A 19,358-nucleotide genomic window follows, 5' to 3' on the forward strand; every position below is an offset into this window, starting at 1 on the left:
ACCCGATGTCCTCTTCTCATTCTACTTGGTTTCCTGAAGTGCTCAGGTGCACATATCTATAAATGGGCATCACAGTTGGCAGTGCACATGGAGGCAGGAGCCAGGAGGCCCCACCCACTTGGGAAAGCAAGGAAGACTTCCGGGAGAGAGGTGGTCTGCCATCTGATGTGTAATCTGAGCGAGACGGGCTCTAGAAGATACTGTCTACAAACTCCCTCCTCGCGATTGGAGGGAATCTAGTCAGAGCTGAAGGGAGTGACAGAAGCTTGGGAGGCAGCTAGGCCCTCTGGCAGGATCCACAAAGGTGGGCTCAACAATCAGCTGCATAAGCTTTCTGGCACCTTTTGCAAAGACAGGCACGAACTCAAGGTCTTACACCGCTCCCATCCCCTTTCAATGTGGCCTCTGCATTGTGCAGAGAAGGCTACATCACACCATTGGCAAACCTTTCTACTGCCAAGTCCCGAGTGGCCCGAGTGGCTGAGGAATTCCTACTTGGAGGTTCCCTAAAAGCACTAATTCCCGTACCCAAGGCATGAGCCCGCCTAGAGCGCCCTGCGTAGGACCCTGAGGTCAGGCTATGGCTTTCAGGGTGGCTCGTTTCGAGGTCACGACGAGGCAATGTGAATCCAATCCCGGCAGGGGCAGCACCTTCCTTCTTCAGGTTTTTGTTTAAGAATTCGCGGAGTTAAGGCACCCGGCGAACGCAGCGCCCCAGCTACACGGCTCGTACGGGCCAGTTCCGGGGACTGCCGGGAGGTTCCTTTCGCCTAGCGGGGTTGTGGGAGCGCCGGAAAGTTAGAGTCCTCAGCCGGAGCCCTCGGGGCCCGCCGGGGCTGGAAGGGAATCGGAGCGCTAACTGCTTCTCCCAAGACGCGCCCACTTGCCTCGCGGCCAGTCCCGGGATTGCAGAGAGGGAGAAAGTTGGGCGGGAGCCGGCCGGGGAGGGGGACGGCGCGCAAGCCGGGTAGGAGCGGGCCGCCCCGCGCGGCGTCAGCGTTTAAGATGCAAATCGATCCCAGGCGCTCGCCCCACCCTCCCGCCGGGGAGCGCGGCTCCGCCGCTCGGCGGCCGCCCACGCCTCCTGCGCGCCGCGGCGCCCGGGCGGCGGGCTCTACTTAAGCGGCGCGCGGGCCGCGACCTGGCACTCGCCTGGAGCGCGCGGGCGAGGCGGACGGAGGGCGCCTGAGCTCTAGGAGCGCACACAGGTGCGCTGGCTGCACTGGGCTCCGCGCCGAGGTGTGCGTGAGCGTCCCGGGCTGGGGCTCCGTGGAAAGCGGCTGCGGCTCTTAAGCACAGTCGGGCTCCCTGCCGGAGCCGGAGCCGGAACCGGGACGCCTCTTGGCCATGGCTCTGGCCGACAGCACGCGAGGACTACCCAACGGGGGAGGTGGCGGAGGCGGCAGCGGCTCCTCGTCGTCTTCCGCCGAGCCGCCCCTCTTCCCCGATATCGTGGAGCTGAACGTGGGGGGCCAGGTGTATGTGACCCGGCGCTGCACTGTGGTGTCGGTGCCGGACTCGCTGCTCTGGCGAATGTTCACGCAGCAGCAGCCTCAGGAGCTGGCCCGGGACAGCAAAGGCCGCTTCTTTCTGGACCGGGACGGCTTCCTCTTCCGCTACATCCTGGATTACCTGCGGGACTTGCAGCTGGTGCTGCCCGATTACTTTCCTGAGCGCAGCCGGCTGCAGCGCGAGGCTGAGTACTTCGAGCTGCCGGAGCTCGTGCGTCGCCTCGGCGCGCCTCAGCAGCCCGGCCCGGGGCCGCCGCCGCCACATTCACGGCGCGGTGTGCACAAGGAGGGCTCCCTAGGCGATGAGCTGGTCGCTCTGGGCTACGCGGAGCCCGAGCAGCAGGAGGGCGCGTCGGCCGGGGCACCGTCGCCCACTCTGGAGCCGGGCAGCCGCAGCCCGTCCGGGGGCGCGGTGGGCCCACTGCTCACGCCGTCCCAGTCGCTGGACGGCAGCCGGCGCTCGGGCTACATCACCATCGGCTACCGCGGCTCCTATACCATCGGGCGGGACGCGCAGGCGGACGCCAAGTTCCGGCGGGTGGCGCGCATCACCGTGTGCGGCAAGACATCGCTGGCCAAGGAGGTGTTCGGGGACACCCTGAACGAGAGCCGGGACCCTGACCGGCCGCCGGAACGCTACACCTCGCGTTATTACCTCAAGTTCAACTTCCTGGAGCAGGCCTTCGACAAGCTGTCCGAGTCGGGCTTCCACATGGTAGCCTGCAGCTCCACGGGCACCTGCGCCTTTGCCGGCAGCACCGACCAGAGCGAGGACAAGATCTGGACCAGCTACACCGAGTACGTCTTCTGCAGGGAGTGAGCTCCCAGGACGTCTCGCGACTCCGGCATTTGCCCCTACTCCTCGCCAGGATACGATTAGGAACACCCCCTTCCTCCCGAACCGAAGCCCTCAGACTCTCCCCTCGCCCCGCAGCTTCCTTGTCTCCCGTCCCGTGCCTGGCCCAGACCCTTCCGCCGCCCTCGCCACCCACTCCAGAATTTGCGGCTGAAAATCCATCCTCTGGGCTGCTTCGTTTTTGGATTCCTTCTAGCAGAGGGGGCCCCGGGACACTCCACACCCCCACCCATCCTGTGCTTCCTTTCTCGCTGCCTCAAACCACCCCTCCCCCAGCTTGTACCTCCCTCTGGATCCAGCTGGGCCCCAAGTCGCTGTGCACCTGGGAGTGGCCGAAGTCAAGTTCGGAACCTGATTGGACCATGTCCACTGCGTCGTAGAGCCCTTGAGATATTCCGGATCCCTTGGGACTCCTGTGCGGTGTAAGGGATCCGACTGGGTTAACAGTGCCCCAGAGTAGAATTGTTTATTTTTTAAGAGGTTACTGCAGTGTCTGACCCTCTTAGAGGTACTTCAGGGACTGTCAGTGAAATTTGGAAAAGACCCAGGTAGCTCGCTGGCACGTTGAAGGTCCTTTCTGTTCCTTGCCCAATACAGGGTCTTGACACTTCGCAGAGCGTGGACCCTTCCGCCTGCGGAGGAGGCGGCCTTTTATTACAGGAGCCCTCCTCTCCCTTCCCTGGCTAGACAGTGCTTAGGGGCAAGAGGGACGGAGGGAATGAGGGTGGTGGGATGTCCTGGCCGTGTCAGTGACACGAAGGAGGCTGGGCAGTGGGCTCTGCTCCTGGGCTTTAGGATAGTTGTTCTTGCAGTGAGTGGTAGTTAATACCTCTAGGATTTTTGGGGTGGGGTGGGGAGGTAGGAGAGGGTGGGAAGAGAGGAATAGGTGTAAACTCATGTATTATTTGATGGTTGGGAGTTTTTCCATTCCGTTGAATAGATGCACGTTTGGAAATACTGAATGGTAAATGCAAATACTCAAAGCATTTTTTTTGTTTGGTAAAGAATAGTGATGGAGCTACTCTTAACTGGCAGTTTATTCATCTGTTTTGAGTCCTAAATTAGAATTTGTGAATAGTTATATAACCTAACCAAAGAGTTGCCCAGTAGGGTTTTAGTTTTTGAACTTTTGTTTCCTTGTGATTGTAAATCTCAGTTTTTAGAATATTTACTTGAACAAAGTAAGTTTGCTTCTTGGCTTTTTAGACTTAAGAGCTCATGGGAAAAAAAGAGAAGAAATCCTTATTTCCTTCAATGCCTGTAGATATTGACTGCTGGGTAAACCTGAAAAATGCCACTTTCCCCAGACAGTTCCTGTGAAGTTGGAGGTACCGAGCTGCCGGAAGGATCAGCAGCAGGGTCTGCCCCTCTGCAGATGGCTACTGTGAAGGCCAATGCCTACTCCCAAGTGAGCTGAGCAATAAAATGGTGATTTAGGTAAAATGTTACAAGCAGGAAGAGAACTGGTTGCCTTACCCCCCCTCCCTGCACATGGAATCAGTCCCCCATGCATATCATTTGTACACCAGAAAGTGAAAGGGAGCCAGACCCCTGTCCTGCCTCAGGCTCTGAAGCTGTCCTTCTTGTACTCTGTGACCACAGAGCAGCCTTTTGTTTGTTTCAGCACTTTTTTCTTTTTCCTGAGGTATGTTTTTAGGGATTTTGTAAGTCCTTCTCACTGTTTAGTGCTATTTTTTTTAATGACTCTTGTACTGTTTCTTACTCTGTAACAGATGTTCAAATGGGAACAGCTTTATTCTGAGACTCATCTGTTCCAATCTGTATATACCACATATGAACATTTTACATGAATCATTTAGTTTTTCAGTTCATTTACTAATGTTATCAAATTTCCTACCCGCTAATAACTTGCAGCAGATGAGGTGCACTCTAAAGAAACAGGTTTGATGCATTTATCAGGTATTCTTGTTCTTGGGGTCTTGGGAAATTGTGTTAGGGAAAAAAACTGATTGTAAAACTAATCTTACAATCTTTCTCTTGGCTGGCATATTAATTGTAAACAGATGCAGTGTTGATTAGGTGTCTACTTAAAAAAAAGCAAAGTACCTGCATTATTAATCCACTAGCTTTTTTTTTTTTTTTAATTGAGAAAGGGGAAGACTTGGTCTTTTTTTTTTTTTTTTTTTTTTTGAGTTCCATTTTTAGCAAAGTTGTTCCCCACATAAAAACTGTAGTTTTGAGGGAAATGGAAGCAGAAGCTCAGAAATTCAGGAACTGGTGTTTGGTCATATGCTGAGTTTAGTGTGCAGCTTGGGTATGCCTTACAACTTCACGTGTTTCAAGCCTGCGATGATTGAGAATTGTCATTCCTGGGCCAGAGGTGAGCATCCCGGACGTGGCTCCAACACCCATGGCATTCTGTCGGACTGAGAACATTTTAGGACAGATTGAGTCCTCTAACAGATGGCATGACTTCATCATCCTGAATTCCTCCATCCTGTCTGCACAACACGAAGAGTCAGGGGAAGCTTCTCCTGTGTTGTCTGGGCCACCCAGGTCTTGAGAATTTGCTCTCTGGAACGTTGAGTTAGACGATTGCAATTAGCTGTACACAGGCACTCCCACTGAGCCGGTGCTGTTCTGCACAGCTGTGTGGTTTACGTGGCTTTGAAGGCTGAGAATTTGGTGATTATGGACAGCTGACTTCTCTTTCTGGGACTGACTGCTCCCTCTGAAGCCGAAGTTGTTAAATGAAAGCTCTCTGCTTTTATGCCTGAAGTGAGGGCTGGGTAGGAACTTATGTTTCATTGGGAAGGTGGTATCCCTGAGATAAAATAACTTGACGTGAAAACTATTGAATGTCTTCCCATCCATGTGCTTAGGCCATGAAGCCGACCTTGAGGTCTCAGTGTGGGCTGGGGTGCTGGTCATTACCTGGGAACTTGAAAATGGGGTGCTGAGGGTTGACATTTCAGTAACACAGGAGAATGTCATCAGTTTGTCAGATGGTTGTGACTACATTCATCTCAGAGTTATGCCGTGACAGGCGTTGCTTTAGTTACCGTTTGACATTCAGAAATACAAGAGTATGACATTGAACTTTTTATAACATTTGATTTTTTAATTAAAAATAACAGGTTAAAAACAAGAGCTACCATGTTGGACACACTCTATGTTTTAATATGTGTAGACTGTGGGCCTTACTCTGAGTTTTCAAGTAATACCCTGTGGAAAATATTCATTGAAGGTGTGTGAGTCTTAACATTATTTGCCCTCTGAAACTGTGCTAATTGTGATTCTCATTTTTTTTGGAGGGGAAAGGGATTGAGAGCAAAGGGATAATGTAAAAAGTAGCTACAATTGTGTTCTCTTTGAAATTAGACATATATACACACACACACTCACACACCCATAAAGATAACCTGCAGCTCCTCTGAGGAAATACATAATATGCGAATAGACACAATGGACAACTAGCAGTGCTTGTCAAATATTCCAGTTTTTATTGGGATTTCCTATGTGCAAGGTGGAGCTTTCATAATTTTGTATTCTTCAAATTATGGTAAGTTAAAATCATACTCAAATCACTTTTTGTACTCCTACATGAACTATGGTAAATTACAGCACATTTAGGAAAGTGTTGGCTGGGGGATTGAATTCCTTTTTTTTATAGTCTAGTTTGCAAATAGTTTGTTGGCTTGAGTTTTTAAAATAGTAAATGGGAGTATTTTTATTGTATCTTAATGGCATCAACTTAATAGAATCAACACTTTATTTGGATTTTCCTATTTTTTCCCTTAGTATAAATCACTTAAAAGCTAAATTACTTTTGTTACATGCTGTAAGCCTGTCTCTTGAATAGTAAGTAAAATATGCTTATTTACAGTATCTATACTGCATAAAAAGGCTTTCTTATATTTAGAAACAGGTTATGTTGAAGTTAACTTCTTTGTCACAGTTTTGGGCAATAAAAATCTGAAAGGGTGGACACTTGAGGACTTAAATTCTTTGCTGGGCTCTTGAAGTGGAGTAACAATTCAACCAGAATATCTTAGAGTGTACTCTTGTATGATAGGAGGATGCACTAGTTGACCATGAATTGTCACTTATGTGTTTTGTGATTTTTTTTTCAAGCCAAGTTTTAAATTCTAAATGTGTTTTGAATATGTGGACATTAATTGTAATGTAAACTATTACCAACTGTCTCTGTGACTTTAAAGGTAGGTAAATTTGTTACTATTATTGAATTAAAATGATGGTCATTTATAATCACTTCTGACCGCTATTAGTAACCATTTACTGACAAAGGGTTACAACATCCAACATAGGTTATTCATTTTGAAAATGCAAATTATGTGTTGTTTGAGTTTTTTCTAGGCAGCTAGCTAAAGGTGAGTCCTACAGAGCTGTCTGGAATTCTGAAATTGTTTAAAAATATTTATGGGCCATTTTCTTAAATAGAAGGAAGAGGAAAAGATTATTCTATGCTTATTAGACTTTTCTAACAAAATAGAACATGAAGGAAAAAAAACCTTTCTTTTTTAAGATGCTGATGAAGTTATTTCAGATGTGCCCAAATTTTGAGAATTACTAAAGTCATCCAGAGATTTTTTTTTCCTGTTCACAACCTGTTGTATATCGGAAGTACTAAATACTGTTTCCTCCCTGTGATTATGTGACTTGTTATGTAGTCTATTAAACACTAAAGAAATAAAACATTCACTCCTTTAATGACTCGCCTCCTTGGGAGGGTTGGCTTGGACACTGGTCTCATTTCCGTGCTTCTTAAATCCTGGGAATGCTTCCTGAGTTGGTGTGGGACTGATGATGCTTTTCTGCCACCAGAGGACCTCACCACAGAGTACATCAGTCAGTTGGGCAAGGCATGCAACTGTTCTTTCCTGGAGTTAACTGTCCAGAACACACCCATGGTTGGTATCAAGGTGCAAGAAAAGTCTTTCACACCTATTTCCGTTGATCTCAGTCTTTGCAGCCTGTTGCTTCATGAATGTGGGGGTTGCATGTAAGTAGACAATATCTCTTAAGTGATTGTGGGGATTGCATGTAGGTAGAGATGATCTCTTAAGGTGTGTAAGGACAAGACAGTAATGGCTGCAAGCTGAGCATTCGTTGAAAGCTCAGTTCACGAAGATGGAATGTGGAGACTGCTGGGAACGTGTGTGCGTTTTTTTGCCTGGACTGCTGCTTCTCTGGTCTTGATGTCCCTCCTCTGAAGAAAGTGCCTGGTGGCTGTATTGGGAGAGTATGAAACCTGAGCCCACTGCCTGTGGCACAGGAAGCCGTGGGCTGGTTGGGTAGGACAAGCCAGGCCTCGCCCTTCCTCTTTTCTGCTGGCTGTACTTCCTCTGGGTAGCTTTTGCTTTAAAAGTCTCTGTGTGAACATAGAAATGAAAGATTTATTTTTAAAGATTTATGTGGGGAAAAATTTAATGTAAGAATGAATGTGGTCAAAAGCAAATCTCCCTGCCATTGTCTCTTTGTGGAGACATGCTGTACAAGTGTAGATGTCCACATACACCCCCATGATTCTGCTTAGCAGGATGACACCTGCTCCGTGTTTGATTTGATTTTTACATTTCTTTAATTGTTTAAAAAATTTAATTAGTTTTTAAGATATTTGGTATAACATGTAGAAACAATTCTAGAATGTGCTGTTTTTTTCCCCACCTTTCTTCTAACCCTCACCCTCCCTCAGCCTTTCTTATCTGGGAACATGCATGAAGATGTGACAATGATCTACCTCATTTTACTTGATGACTACATGATATTTTGCCTGATATGCCTTTATCTAGATGTGCTGTTCCTTACTTTATTATTCTTCTATTAAACTTAAATCACCAAGTTACTTTTTCTACCACAGGGAACACTTCAATATAGTGTTGTTTTCTCAAAGATTTCTTTATTTACAAGATTTATTTATTTTTATTGGAAAACAATATTGACAGAAGGAAGGAAAGAAAAAGATTTTCCATCAACTGGTTCACTCCCTGAGTAGCTGCAACAGCTGTGGCTGGGCTGATCTGAAGCTAGGAACCAGGAACTTCTTCTGGGTCTCCTCTATGAGTGTGAGGGTCCCAAGGCTTTGGGCTGCTCTCTACTGCTTTCATAGGCCATAAGCAGGGAAGTGGATCAGAAGTGGAGCAGCCAGGACTGGAAGTAGTGCCAGTGTGGGATAGGAACAATTCTAGGTAGAGGATTAACCTGTTGAACTGGTGCACTGACCCCAAGATTTATTTTTTTATTTGAAAAAATTAGGGGGAGAGACAGAAGGGTCTTTCACACCATGCAATGGCAAGGGTAGGGCCAGGTCTGACCAGGAGCCAGGAGTTTCATCTGGGTGTCCCACATAGGTGACAGCTGTAATCACTTGGGCGATTTGCTTTTCCCCTTACCAGGGAGCTGGATCCAAAGTAGAGTGGCTGGGACATGAACCAGTCTCCATGTGGGATGCCGGGCGCTTGTAGGCAGTTTTACTCACAACACTGGCTCTGAATATCTTTTTAAAGCCATGGAGTTCCACATTAGGGACTGTGTAAGTGATAGGACTCATTGGAAACTTGCAGAAATGAGGATCATGTTGGTATGAATTCTGGATGCTCCCAAATTTCCTGAGGTTATACCCTCTTCATTATGTGTGGAAGAGTGTAAGTAGAAATGCATCTAGCCCATCTCACCTGCTAGACGTGACAGTGTAGCCACACAGTACATGCAGTAGTGACTGTCTTTCCATGTGACTGCATGACTGACACCAGCTGTTTCCTGCCTCTTCCTGCCTTTGAGAGAAGAGTATTGGGCCATGGATTTCCATCATGGGGAGAAATGAAATTCGAAATATGCATAATATACCTAGTGACTATGTAAAGTTGAAGGATGATTAAGTGGCATCATTGTAGGTCAAGAGTGCCAAATGAGTCTAGAGGCTTCAGGTGTATTAGTGTGAAATTGCTTGCAATTTTCATAATGGGGACGAGCCACCCTTTTTTCCCTTGTCTTTTAAATTTTTTTAATATTTATTTTTATTGCAAAGTCAGATATACAGAGAGGAGGAGAGACAGGAAGATCTTCTGCCCAATGATTCACTCCCCAAGTGATTCCAATAGCCAGTGCTGTGCCGATGCGAAGCCAGGAACTTCCTCCAGGTCTCCCATGTGGGTGCAGGGTCCCAGTGCTTTGGGCCATCCTTGATTGCTTTCCCAGGCCACAAGCAGGGAGCTGGATGGGAATGGGGCCGCTGGGATATGAGCTCATATGGGATTCCACTGCGTGCAAGGTGAGGACTTTAGCCACTAGGCTACTGCGCCAGGTCCAAAAACTAGGTTCTTAGGAATGCCATTGCTGTATATGACTATAGAAGAACTATGGTGGATTCCATATTTCTCCTTTTCTTAAGGGTTTATTTATTTATTTGAAAAAATTACACACACACACACACACACATAGAGAGAGAGAATGAGAGAGGAAGAGCTGAATAATAATGAAAGTTTCCATGTTCTGATTTACCTTGCCAGCTGGGCTCAATGGTCAGGGATGAGCCAGGCCGGAGCCAGGAGCTTCTTCTGAGTTTCTCATGTGGGTAACAGTATGCCAAGAACATAGGCCATCGTCTGCTGCTTTTCTCAGGTGCAGTAGTGAGCTAGTTTGAAAGTGCAGCAGCTGGGACTCAAACTGGCACTTGCAAGGGACATCAGCATTGCTGGTGACGGCTTTACCCACTGCACCGCAACACTGTTCCTGGATTCTATACTACTTAAAAAGAAAGGACTAAGAGTTGGAAAAGTAAGGGAAGCTATGGAACAAATATGGGAGCACCTTCTGGAATACCAGTTTTGTTGATATGTTTGTATGTGGACTGGGAAGTTAGGTTCGTTTTATGGAATGACATATTCACATGAATTTAAAAGGTGAAATTGTAAATGTTGAAAAGGTAGACTGACTTGTGCAATGCCAGGGACAAGTTCATCCTATTCATCAATAAGAACTTTGTGGTGGGAGAATTGACAACTTCCAATAATGTATATTGAGCTTGTCTTAGGGTGAATAGTTTAGAGAAAATGTTCATCTCTTAAATTCTTTGCTTTCCTATGCTTATGTGAGAAAGCTAGGAGTGAATGCCCTTCTGGTGCTCACATGTACCTGTATTCCCACTGTCCAGTCTATGAGCAGCCTGTGGGCCTAAGAAAGGATCACTTTAGGCTATTCATTCTTGACTGCCACCAACTTTCCTCCACAAACAGCCACTTAACATTCAGACATTCCTTCCAAATCTCATGAGTACTCACTGTTTTAGTCCATTGTCTACCTTCTATGGAAGAGTGCAATAGACTGAGTACATTATTACCAGTGGAAGTTTTTGGCTTTCTATTTTGTAGGCTGGGAAGTATAAGAGCATTGAGCTGAAATCTGGAGAGGGCCAGATGTTGTATCATAGTGTGGCAGAAGGACAGGCAAGCATGTGAGAGGGAGAAAATTGTGCCAAACTCATTATTCTGATCACAGAGCCTGTCCCATAATAACTAACACACTCCCAAGATGACCACTGCCTTCAGGCGTGACAGCAGAGCACACCCTGGCCTGATCACCTCACAAGGTTCTATCTCTTCACACTGTCACAAAGGTGACAACATTTCAACAGGAGCTTGGGAGGGGACTTTCAAATGATGGCACCTACTGTGTGGCAGACTGAATCTGAATCTGATGACAGCAGACTTGTCAGACACGAAAATGCTGAGGATTAGAAAGGTAGGTGAGTAATAATAAAATATCTTGGAGATGCAGTGCTGTGGCAGTCTGAGCAATAAGGAGTTGAGAAAGAGGTTTTCTTTAGTTCATGTCAAAATTTTGCTAGAAGAGGAGATGCCAAGGAGAGAAGAGTTACGGAAGGGGCCTGGCGATGTGGCTAGCTGCTAAAGTCCTTGCCTTGAACACGCCAGGATCCCATATGGGCACCGGTTCTAATCCCGGCAGCTCCACTTCCCATCCAGTTCCCTGCTTGTGGCCTGGGAAAGCAGTCGAGGATGGCCCAATGCTTTGGGACCCTGCACCTGTGTGGGAGACCCGGAAGAAGTTCCTAGTTCCTGGCTTTGGATCGGCGCAGCACCAGCTGTTGCGGCTCACTTGGGGAGTGAATCATCGGATGGAAGATCTTCCTCTCTGTCTCTTCTCCTCTCTGTATATCTGACTTTGTAATAAAAAAAAATAAATAAATCTTAAAAAAAAAAAAGAGGAAGGGGAGCAGGAAGGGGAAGGGGTGTGGCCTTCTCAACACAGGCCAGTTTAGTGAGGAGACCAAAAGCCAGAACTGGAAAGAGCTGTGTGCTGCTGGAGCATGAAGGCTGAAACACTGAGAGAATGATAGTATTCCTGCCAAAAAGACAACCAAAAATCCAAACCACACAAAGAGAACAGCAACAACATAAAAACCAAACCAAACCAACAACAACAGCCACCAAAATCTATAGCTGTGGAGGGGCAATAAGAGATTCCAGTAAGCCTCCTCCCTGAAAGATTTGGACTGTGAATGAGTGTTTCGCCTACTGGGGTTAAGACCACTGTGTCCCATATTGAAGTGCCTGGGTTTCATTGCCAGCTCTGGTTCCTAATCCCAGCTCACTATACTAATAATGCAGATCCTGAGAGACAACAGGTAGTGATTTGGCATACACTTAGGTCCCTGCCCACCCAGATGGGATACACCAATTAAGTTCCAGGTTCCTGATGTGGGCCTGACAGAGACCTGGATATTGTGGACATTCGAGGAGTCAACCAGCACATGTCTGCCTGTCCCTCTCTCTATGTAACGCACACACAGAAAATTTAGGATCTAGTTCTTAGAGTTAATTGAATATTTTAAAACAAGCTGTTGGATAATCAGAGAAACTGATCTAATCAGGAAACTGCTGAGAGTACAGTGCTTCTAGAAGGCCATAGCGAGCCACAAGCAGATCGAGCTTTTTCCATTTTGTTCTCGTTTTGAACCTCTCAGGGTTGTACCAGATTGAGATTTGTTTATATTGGAAATACCATGTTTAATGAGAAATTCCATCAATTCCTACATCTCATCATCAAGTGACTTAGTCTAGAAAGACTTAATCAGTGGTTTGGTAGGTTCTTTATTCTGTACCTGTTGAGATGCTTAAAGAGTCCTAAATACCAACTTGTACTTTGAACATTGATAACCATTGAGTGAACACCTAATTTATTTGCGGTTATAGCCCTCTGATTTTGGGTGTGCTTCCTTTGCCTCCAGTAGTGAATGGAATGGTCGACCGTTCAATTATATGGTTTTTACTTCTATAAATTCTGAAAATTACAGAAAACAGCATCTTTGGGCATTCCACACTTTGAATAGCTGGAGTTTTATTCTCTCTCCTCCCCCCAACCCCGTTATTCTAAACACATTTACTGGCTGCTAGGAATGTTTGTTTTTCTCCATTTTTCTTTTTTTTTTTTAAAGATTTATTCATTTTTATTGGAAAGCCGGATATACAGAGAGGAGGAGAGACAGAGAGGAAGATTTTCCATCCGTCTGTTGATTCACTCCCCAAGTGAGCCGCAACGGGCCGGTGGGTGCTGATCCAAAGCCGGGAACCTGGAAGCTCTTCCGGGTCTCCCTCACAGGTGCAGGGTCCCAAAGCATTGGGCCGTCCTGACTGCTTTCCCAGGCCACAAGCAGGGAGCTGGATGGGAAGTGGAGCTGCTGGGATTAGAACTGGCGCCCATATGGGATCCCGGGGCGTTCAAGGAGAGGACTTTAGCCGCTAGGCCACGCCGCCAGGCCCATTTTTCTCCATTTTTCAAAGTGATAAAGACAAGAGCACAGTGGTGCTGACTCCTCTCACTAGTTATCTGGATCTCTGTTACCACAACTGACACTTCTCAAGTTCTTCACAGCTTATTTCATACTTTATAAGCTTTCTTCATTTTGCTCTCAGGTTGGCAAGAGAAGAAGAGAATCTAAGGTTAGAACAAGCCCTTCTTTCTGTATATGGAAATCTCTTATAGAGGGTTTTCATTTTATTTGAGGGACAAAAAGAGATTGGAAATGAGCTCCCATCCACTTTTTTATTTCCTAAATGTTTGCAACAACTAAGGCTAGGCCAAGCCAAAGTGGGAAGCCAGAAACCCAATCCAGGTCTCCCTTGGGGGTGGTAATACCCAAATGATTTGATTAATCTATCATCAATACTACCAGGGTCTGCATTAGCAGGACACTGCAGTCAAGAGCCAGGACTGGGTATTGAATTGAGAAGCCCTGGTATTCGACCTTATTGTCTTAATAGTTAGGCTTAATTCCTGTCCCAGAAATATGTTCTTGTTTTGCTTTATCTTTCATCTTTGGAAAGCATCGAACAAAATAAGTCACCTGGTTTTGGAAGGAGTTTGAAAAAGTTTAAGTAAGAATTTAGACAATTTGGTGACTTTGATCGCTATTTCTGTCTTATGATGTCTTAGGCTTCACTTTTCCTTGACTCTTACCTTTTGTCTATTTATGAAAGAATGCTTGTATCATTATGTTATCTTTTTTTCTGTATCAGTGAGAAAAAGAGCTATGTTTAAATTTGCCGGTTTCCTTCCTTTGCTTTAAGAAACAACACTACCCCAAATCAACAATCTCTTGTTATACATATATATATATATGTATTTATTTGCCAAATCATAAGTATAGTTGGGTAAATAAAAATGACTATCATATATGACTTGGAAATCAGAAATTAGGGTGACATAACTGATTTGGGTATTTGTTTCTGAATAGGTAATATGTGGCAGTTGCCCTAAAGTGTCATGAGAATTTATGGCTAAATATGAGAATAATTGACAGTGTTTCCATTTTGTGAAGGAAGTCAAGTTCACTGACAGTCATCTCTGTGGCTTTCCTCTGCAGCTATTATTTGGTATAAGTTTTGAAAACCTTGTCTGGAAAGTTTTAAGAGGTGCCTCTAAGAGTTGTGGGAAAGAAATTTGACCTCCTTTAAAATCCTGGAGTATAGTGTTCCAAATGTTCTGCTGGTAAGAGTTGTGAGTTGACACTAATGACAGTTGCAAGGACTTTTAAAGCATTAATGACCTATGCAATGAAGCTCTGACCTACACTAGTGAAAGTTGTTTTGTTTTCTCTGCTCAGGACCACATGTGCTCCAAGTGCTAGTTCTTTCTCTGAAATAATGTCAGAAACAGCTGCTAGTGCAAGTTTGGAGCAGTGGTTCTTGGAGTCTTACTTTAAAATTGGAAAAACAAAACAAAACAAAAACCATAAACCAACCCCCCCCCCCCATAACAGTGATGATATATTGTTGCTGTATTTCTTCTTTTTAATACATAGCTTCCTTCTCACATTGGCTTAAATTCTTAGTTTCATGTTGTTTTCATCATGTAGTTTAACTAGAGGTTTGAATCAATTTGAGAATAAATAGCACAGATCAGTATTTTTATTTCAGTGTCTGAATCCAAGTCTATGATTGTGAAGTGAAATGAAAACAAGCCATTGTAAAAATTAGAAAAAAAAGGGGAACTGGGGAAGGAGGAGAGTGGTGGGAAGTGTGGACCGGGGTGGGGTGGGGTGGGAGGTATCACTGTGCTCCTAGGTCTGTACTGTGAAACATAAAATTTATTCACTTTATACAAATAAAAATTTGTTCTTCCAACTATATATATGTTATAGAGAATAATAAAATATATAAATCTTTATTAAAAGAAGGAAAGTGTAAGACAGACCAGGGCCTCAACCAGGATGAGGTCATATGGGAGTGCATATGTGGCCAACTGCAGCCCAGAAAAATGGGTCTTAGAATGAAATCTCCCTCGTTGGTGCCTGAATTATGGCTCGCCAATTTTCAGAATGTGGGAAACCTGTTTCAGTCTTTTAAGCCAGGCAGTCAGTCTGTTGTTGGGGTATGCCCATCAGGCTAACACTTTAGTTTTCTCTTAGCTATAGGGAATCCACTGACAATGATCATTAGCTATGAAAGAGCAGACACAAGGGAGTATCCTTATCTTAAAAAAGAGCTGAAGATAAGTTGGCATGCACTTTAACAAGGAACTAAGAAGAACTCATTCTTTGAAATGTCACTGACCACTGCCTTCTGGGGTAGTTTTGGAACCAGGACTCGGAGTTACATGGGGCTTTGGTTAGGTTACTGACCACTGCCTTCTGGGGTAGTTTTGGAACCAGGACTCAGAGTTACATGGGGCTTTGGTTAGGAATTCTGGGAAGGACATTTAGAGATTGTTACTTCCATCTACGCCAATCTTCTTCTCTTATGAAAAGAGAATTTCTGGTATTTTAGTACTAGAAAAGACAATGTAGAAAGTCTTGTGCAGTTCCAAAGTTTGGAGTTTTGTGATAGTTGGATAAATATTCATTTTGAAATGCAAAGCATTTTTAATAGCTTTGTATTTTAGCTATGTTTCAAACAACTTTAATCCTTACAAATTATGGGTAACTAAAATAAACTTTTAAAGAAAGCTTTATGAAAAATATCCTCCTTAGTTCTTAATATTTTGCATTTGTGCAAATTAGTTGAATATCAAAGTATAAGACTTTGTTTAAAGCCCAGATGGACATACTTTTCTCTTAATATCCTTTAAGCAATGAACATAATGTCTTTTTAAACAAAGTGAAATGCATTTAAAAAAAGAACTTTCAAGTTATAAGTACAAAAGCCTGTTAGTCTAGTTAATAACTGTGTATTTGTACTTGGTAAAAATATTCAAAAATTTCTTAAAGCGTATATACTATGAAAAATTTAGCATAGATTTCAAAAAAATTTTATTGCACAAAAGATACACTTACCTTTCAATTCCATTTTCCATGAACTTTTTTGAAGTTTTCTTGTAAGCACAGACAGAAGTTCATTGCACACATTTAATTTCCCTAATGGTTGAAGGAGAAATAGCGAATAGAATTAACTAGACTCTGCATAATGGGAATATATGAAGCACAAGTATGAAATATCGTTTCTTTTATTCCCAGAGGAAAGTTGAATAGAATTCTATAACTAGCCTCCTTCAGAGTAATTATATATTTCACTATGAATTACAGGATATCATCTTAACATTTGGCAAATGATTAGTTGGTAGAAGGCAGGGACTTACACAGGTCAATTTTGGGAGATATGAAAAAGTTTTGGTACTGGATGATGGTGATGGTAAAGTAAGAATATGTTGCCAATGCGGAAGAACTACATACTTAAAATGGTAAAAATGGTGACATTTTATCACAAGATAAAAATAATGAGTTTAATAAACACCACACAGGATATAGAAAATTATAAAGAGAGTAATACTCCCTGTATAAACCTACTAAAAACCCAAAGGTTGACATTGAAATAACCTCCAATTACAAGGAGTTGCTGTGGAAAGTCCCTCATGTTGTGCTTTGCCAGGAACAAAATGCCCAGACATGAGCAATTCATCATTTAATGGCATATGAATGAAAACAATACAATCCACCTTTTAGTTTTTGGTTGCTTTTTTTTTTTTTTAAAGATTTTATTGTTATTATTATTGGAAAGCCGGATATACAGAGAGGAGGAGAGACAGAGAGGAAGATCTTCCATCCGATGATTCACTCCCCAAGTGAGCCGCAACGGGCCGGTGCTGCGCCGATCTAAAGCCGGGAACCTGGAACCTCTTTCCGGGTCTCCCACGCGGGTGCAGGGTCCCAAATCTTTGGGCAGTCCTCGACTGCTTTCCCAGACCACAAGCAGGGAGCTGGATGGGAAGTGGAGCTGCCGGGATTAGAACCGGCACCCATATGGGATCCTGGGGCTTTCAAGGCGAGGACTTTAGCCGCTAGGCCTCGCCGCCGGGCCCTGCTTTTTAATTTTTGAAAGATCCAAGAATATGTGTGTCTGTTAATATGTGCCTAAATCTGCATCCTGTGAATTTTTTAATTTTGGTGTTCTGTCCCTCTCCAATAGTTCAAATAATTAGGAGTTAACACTCAAACAGAATTAAAATGAAATCTTGCACAATTTGGAATTTCAAGGACTCCCCAAGAGCATTATAATTCCCATTCCACAAGCTAGAGGAGGGAATTATCCATTGCTCAGGAATTAAGAAATAGTGTTTAGACTCAGTGTTAACAAAGATCCTATTCTACATGATTTTTAATTAACATTTTCATTAATATATAAATTAATGTAGTTTTGGGGGGTTTATAGCATGGGGTAAATTTCTATGAAACAAAAGTGTATAATAGAGAAATCACATTTGGAAGTTTTTAAAACAAGATTGATTATTTATGTGAAAGGCAGTAACAGAGGGGGAGGGAGGACGGGAAAGAGAGCAGAATAGGGCAAGAGAGAGAAGGAGATCTTCCTCTATCTGTTTACTTCCCCCAGACATCTTCAATAATTGGGGTTTTACCGAGCAAAAGCCAGGAATTCCATCTGGTCTCTCCCATGGATCACAGCGGCCCAAATACTTGGAACAGTTTCCATTTCCTTTCAGGTATATTAGCAGGTAGCTGGATCAGAGGCAGAGCAGCAGACTCCAACTGGCACTCTGAAATGGGATGCTAGTATCTTAAGGAGCAACTTTAACCTGCAGTGTCACAACACTGACCCCTGGATTGTTTTTATGAATGCATATTTTTATTTTAATCGACATGATGTTTGTACAGATTTATGGGATGTAATGTTATATTTCACTACATGCATATAAGTGCTTTATGATCAGATCATGGTAATTGGCATATTCTGTAATTTCAAACATCCATCATTTCTTTGTGTGGGGAACATTTAAAATCTTTTTTTTTCTTAACTAGCTGTTTTGAGGACAGTTTTGATTTTGACAACTGAAGAAAGACTTCTACTACTGACATTTGGTGAACAGAGTTCAGGGCTTCTACTAAACATCCTAAAAATGTACAAGGTAGCCCTTCTGCCCCTCAACATAAGCCGTTGCTTGCTTCTGAATAGAGACAGTTCTGCAGTTATGAAGCCCAACGAAAGCAAGGACAACGTAGAGTTGGTGTGGTGTGGGATTGGTACCTGTGGATCAAGCTGTTGATTGCAACTGAATAGCAACAGGAAAACGATATGTGGCCTGTCAGATTTTAGATGAGCTAAAATCATAACCAGAATGGTGGGTGGGCAGGCAGACTCATGGGGAGGGAGAGAAATGACTCCTGTCTGCTGATTCACTTCCTAACATCTGCAGTAATCAGAACCAGGGACCTTCTGCCTCTCAGAAGTTGGAATGGGGATCTGGGGCTGGAATTGAACAAATGCACTTGAATGAGAGATGTAGATGGAATAATTACAATGTCTTAACTGCTATCCAACAGCTCATATCCAGGAAGCCAGGACCTTGAAATACTAAACACAAGTCTGGCCAAGCAACATATTAAATCTGTAGTTAAGTAAGACAGTCTCTTAGCTTCAAGCAGCAAAATGAAAGAGACCCTGTAAAGATAGATTAGGGTGGGTTTGAGTAGGTGAATGTGAAAAAGCTCACAGTAATCCTGCAAGGTAAAAACAACAATGTAGACAGGTAAAACAATGGTCATGAAGACCAGGGTGCCCATTGGAGTCTGGGTCCCAACTCAGACTGCTGTGGGGACAAGGACCCCCAACATAATGTGGTTGTGAGTCCCAGCTGTCTTGGAGAGAGCTCTGCCTGATTCACTCCAGATTCTTGTCTTTCCACACTTAAGAATACAACTAGAAGATGTAGATAGTGGTAAGCAGAAAAGTAGGATTTATTCAAAGGCAAGGGGGATAGTACATATTCAGATGTGAGTGAGAGCAGCCTCAGGAGGGAAAATTGGCCCATCCAGGCTGGAGTTGCCCTTTATAAAGGACAAGGGCCAGTGCTAAGGGGAGAGCCTGCTCAGAGGAGGTAGGGTTTGGTTGGGGATCTCCAGACATCTGATGCTTGTTGGAAAGTGAGGCTTAGCTGTGTGGTGGGGAATGGGTTCACAGAGTCTTTAGAAACATTGGCTTGCGACTGGATGTGAGGGAATTTTGATGGTGTACAAAGCTTTAGGTGCTTGCAATCCTTAGCTT

General features: G+C 44.2%; 1 protein-coding gene and 1 long non-coding RNA gene across 2 annotated transcripts in view; both read left to right on the forward strand.

The window, feature by feature from the left end:
* LOC131481547 (uncharacterized) overlaps positions 1-19,358 on the forward strand; it is a 135,468-nt gene that overhangs the window by 62,882 nt on the left and 53,228 nt on the right. The gene's annotated exons all lie outside the window — the stretch shown is intronic.
* Positions 1,129-2,878, forward strand: KCTD12 (potassium channel tetramerization domain containing 12). Its single transcript, XM_004577419.2, has one exon. It carries the CDS (start codon positions 1,348-1,350, stop codon positions 2,329-2,331), a length of 984 nt encoding a protein of 327 aa, XP_004577476.2. The 5' UTR covers positions 1,129-1,347; the 3' UTR covers positions 2,332-2,878.

Source organism: Ochotona princeps, chromosome 12, assembly GCF_030435755.1.
Source record: "Ochotona princeps isolate mOchPri1 chromosome 12, mOchPri1.hap1, whole genome shotgun sequence".
In the NCBI taxonomy this organism is placed as follows: Eukaryota; Metazoa; Chordata; class Mammalia; order Lagomorpha; family Ochotonidae; genus Ochotona; species Ochotona princeps.

Excerpts from the sequence above, each read along its gene's own strand:
- KCTD12 (XM_004577419.2), top strand. The coding sequence starts at position 1,348 with ATGGCTCTGGCCGACAGCACGCGAGGACTACCCAACGGGGGAGGTGGC.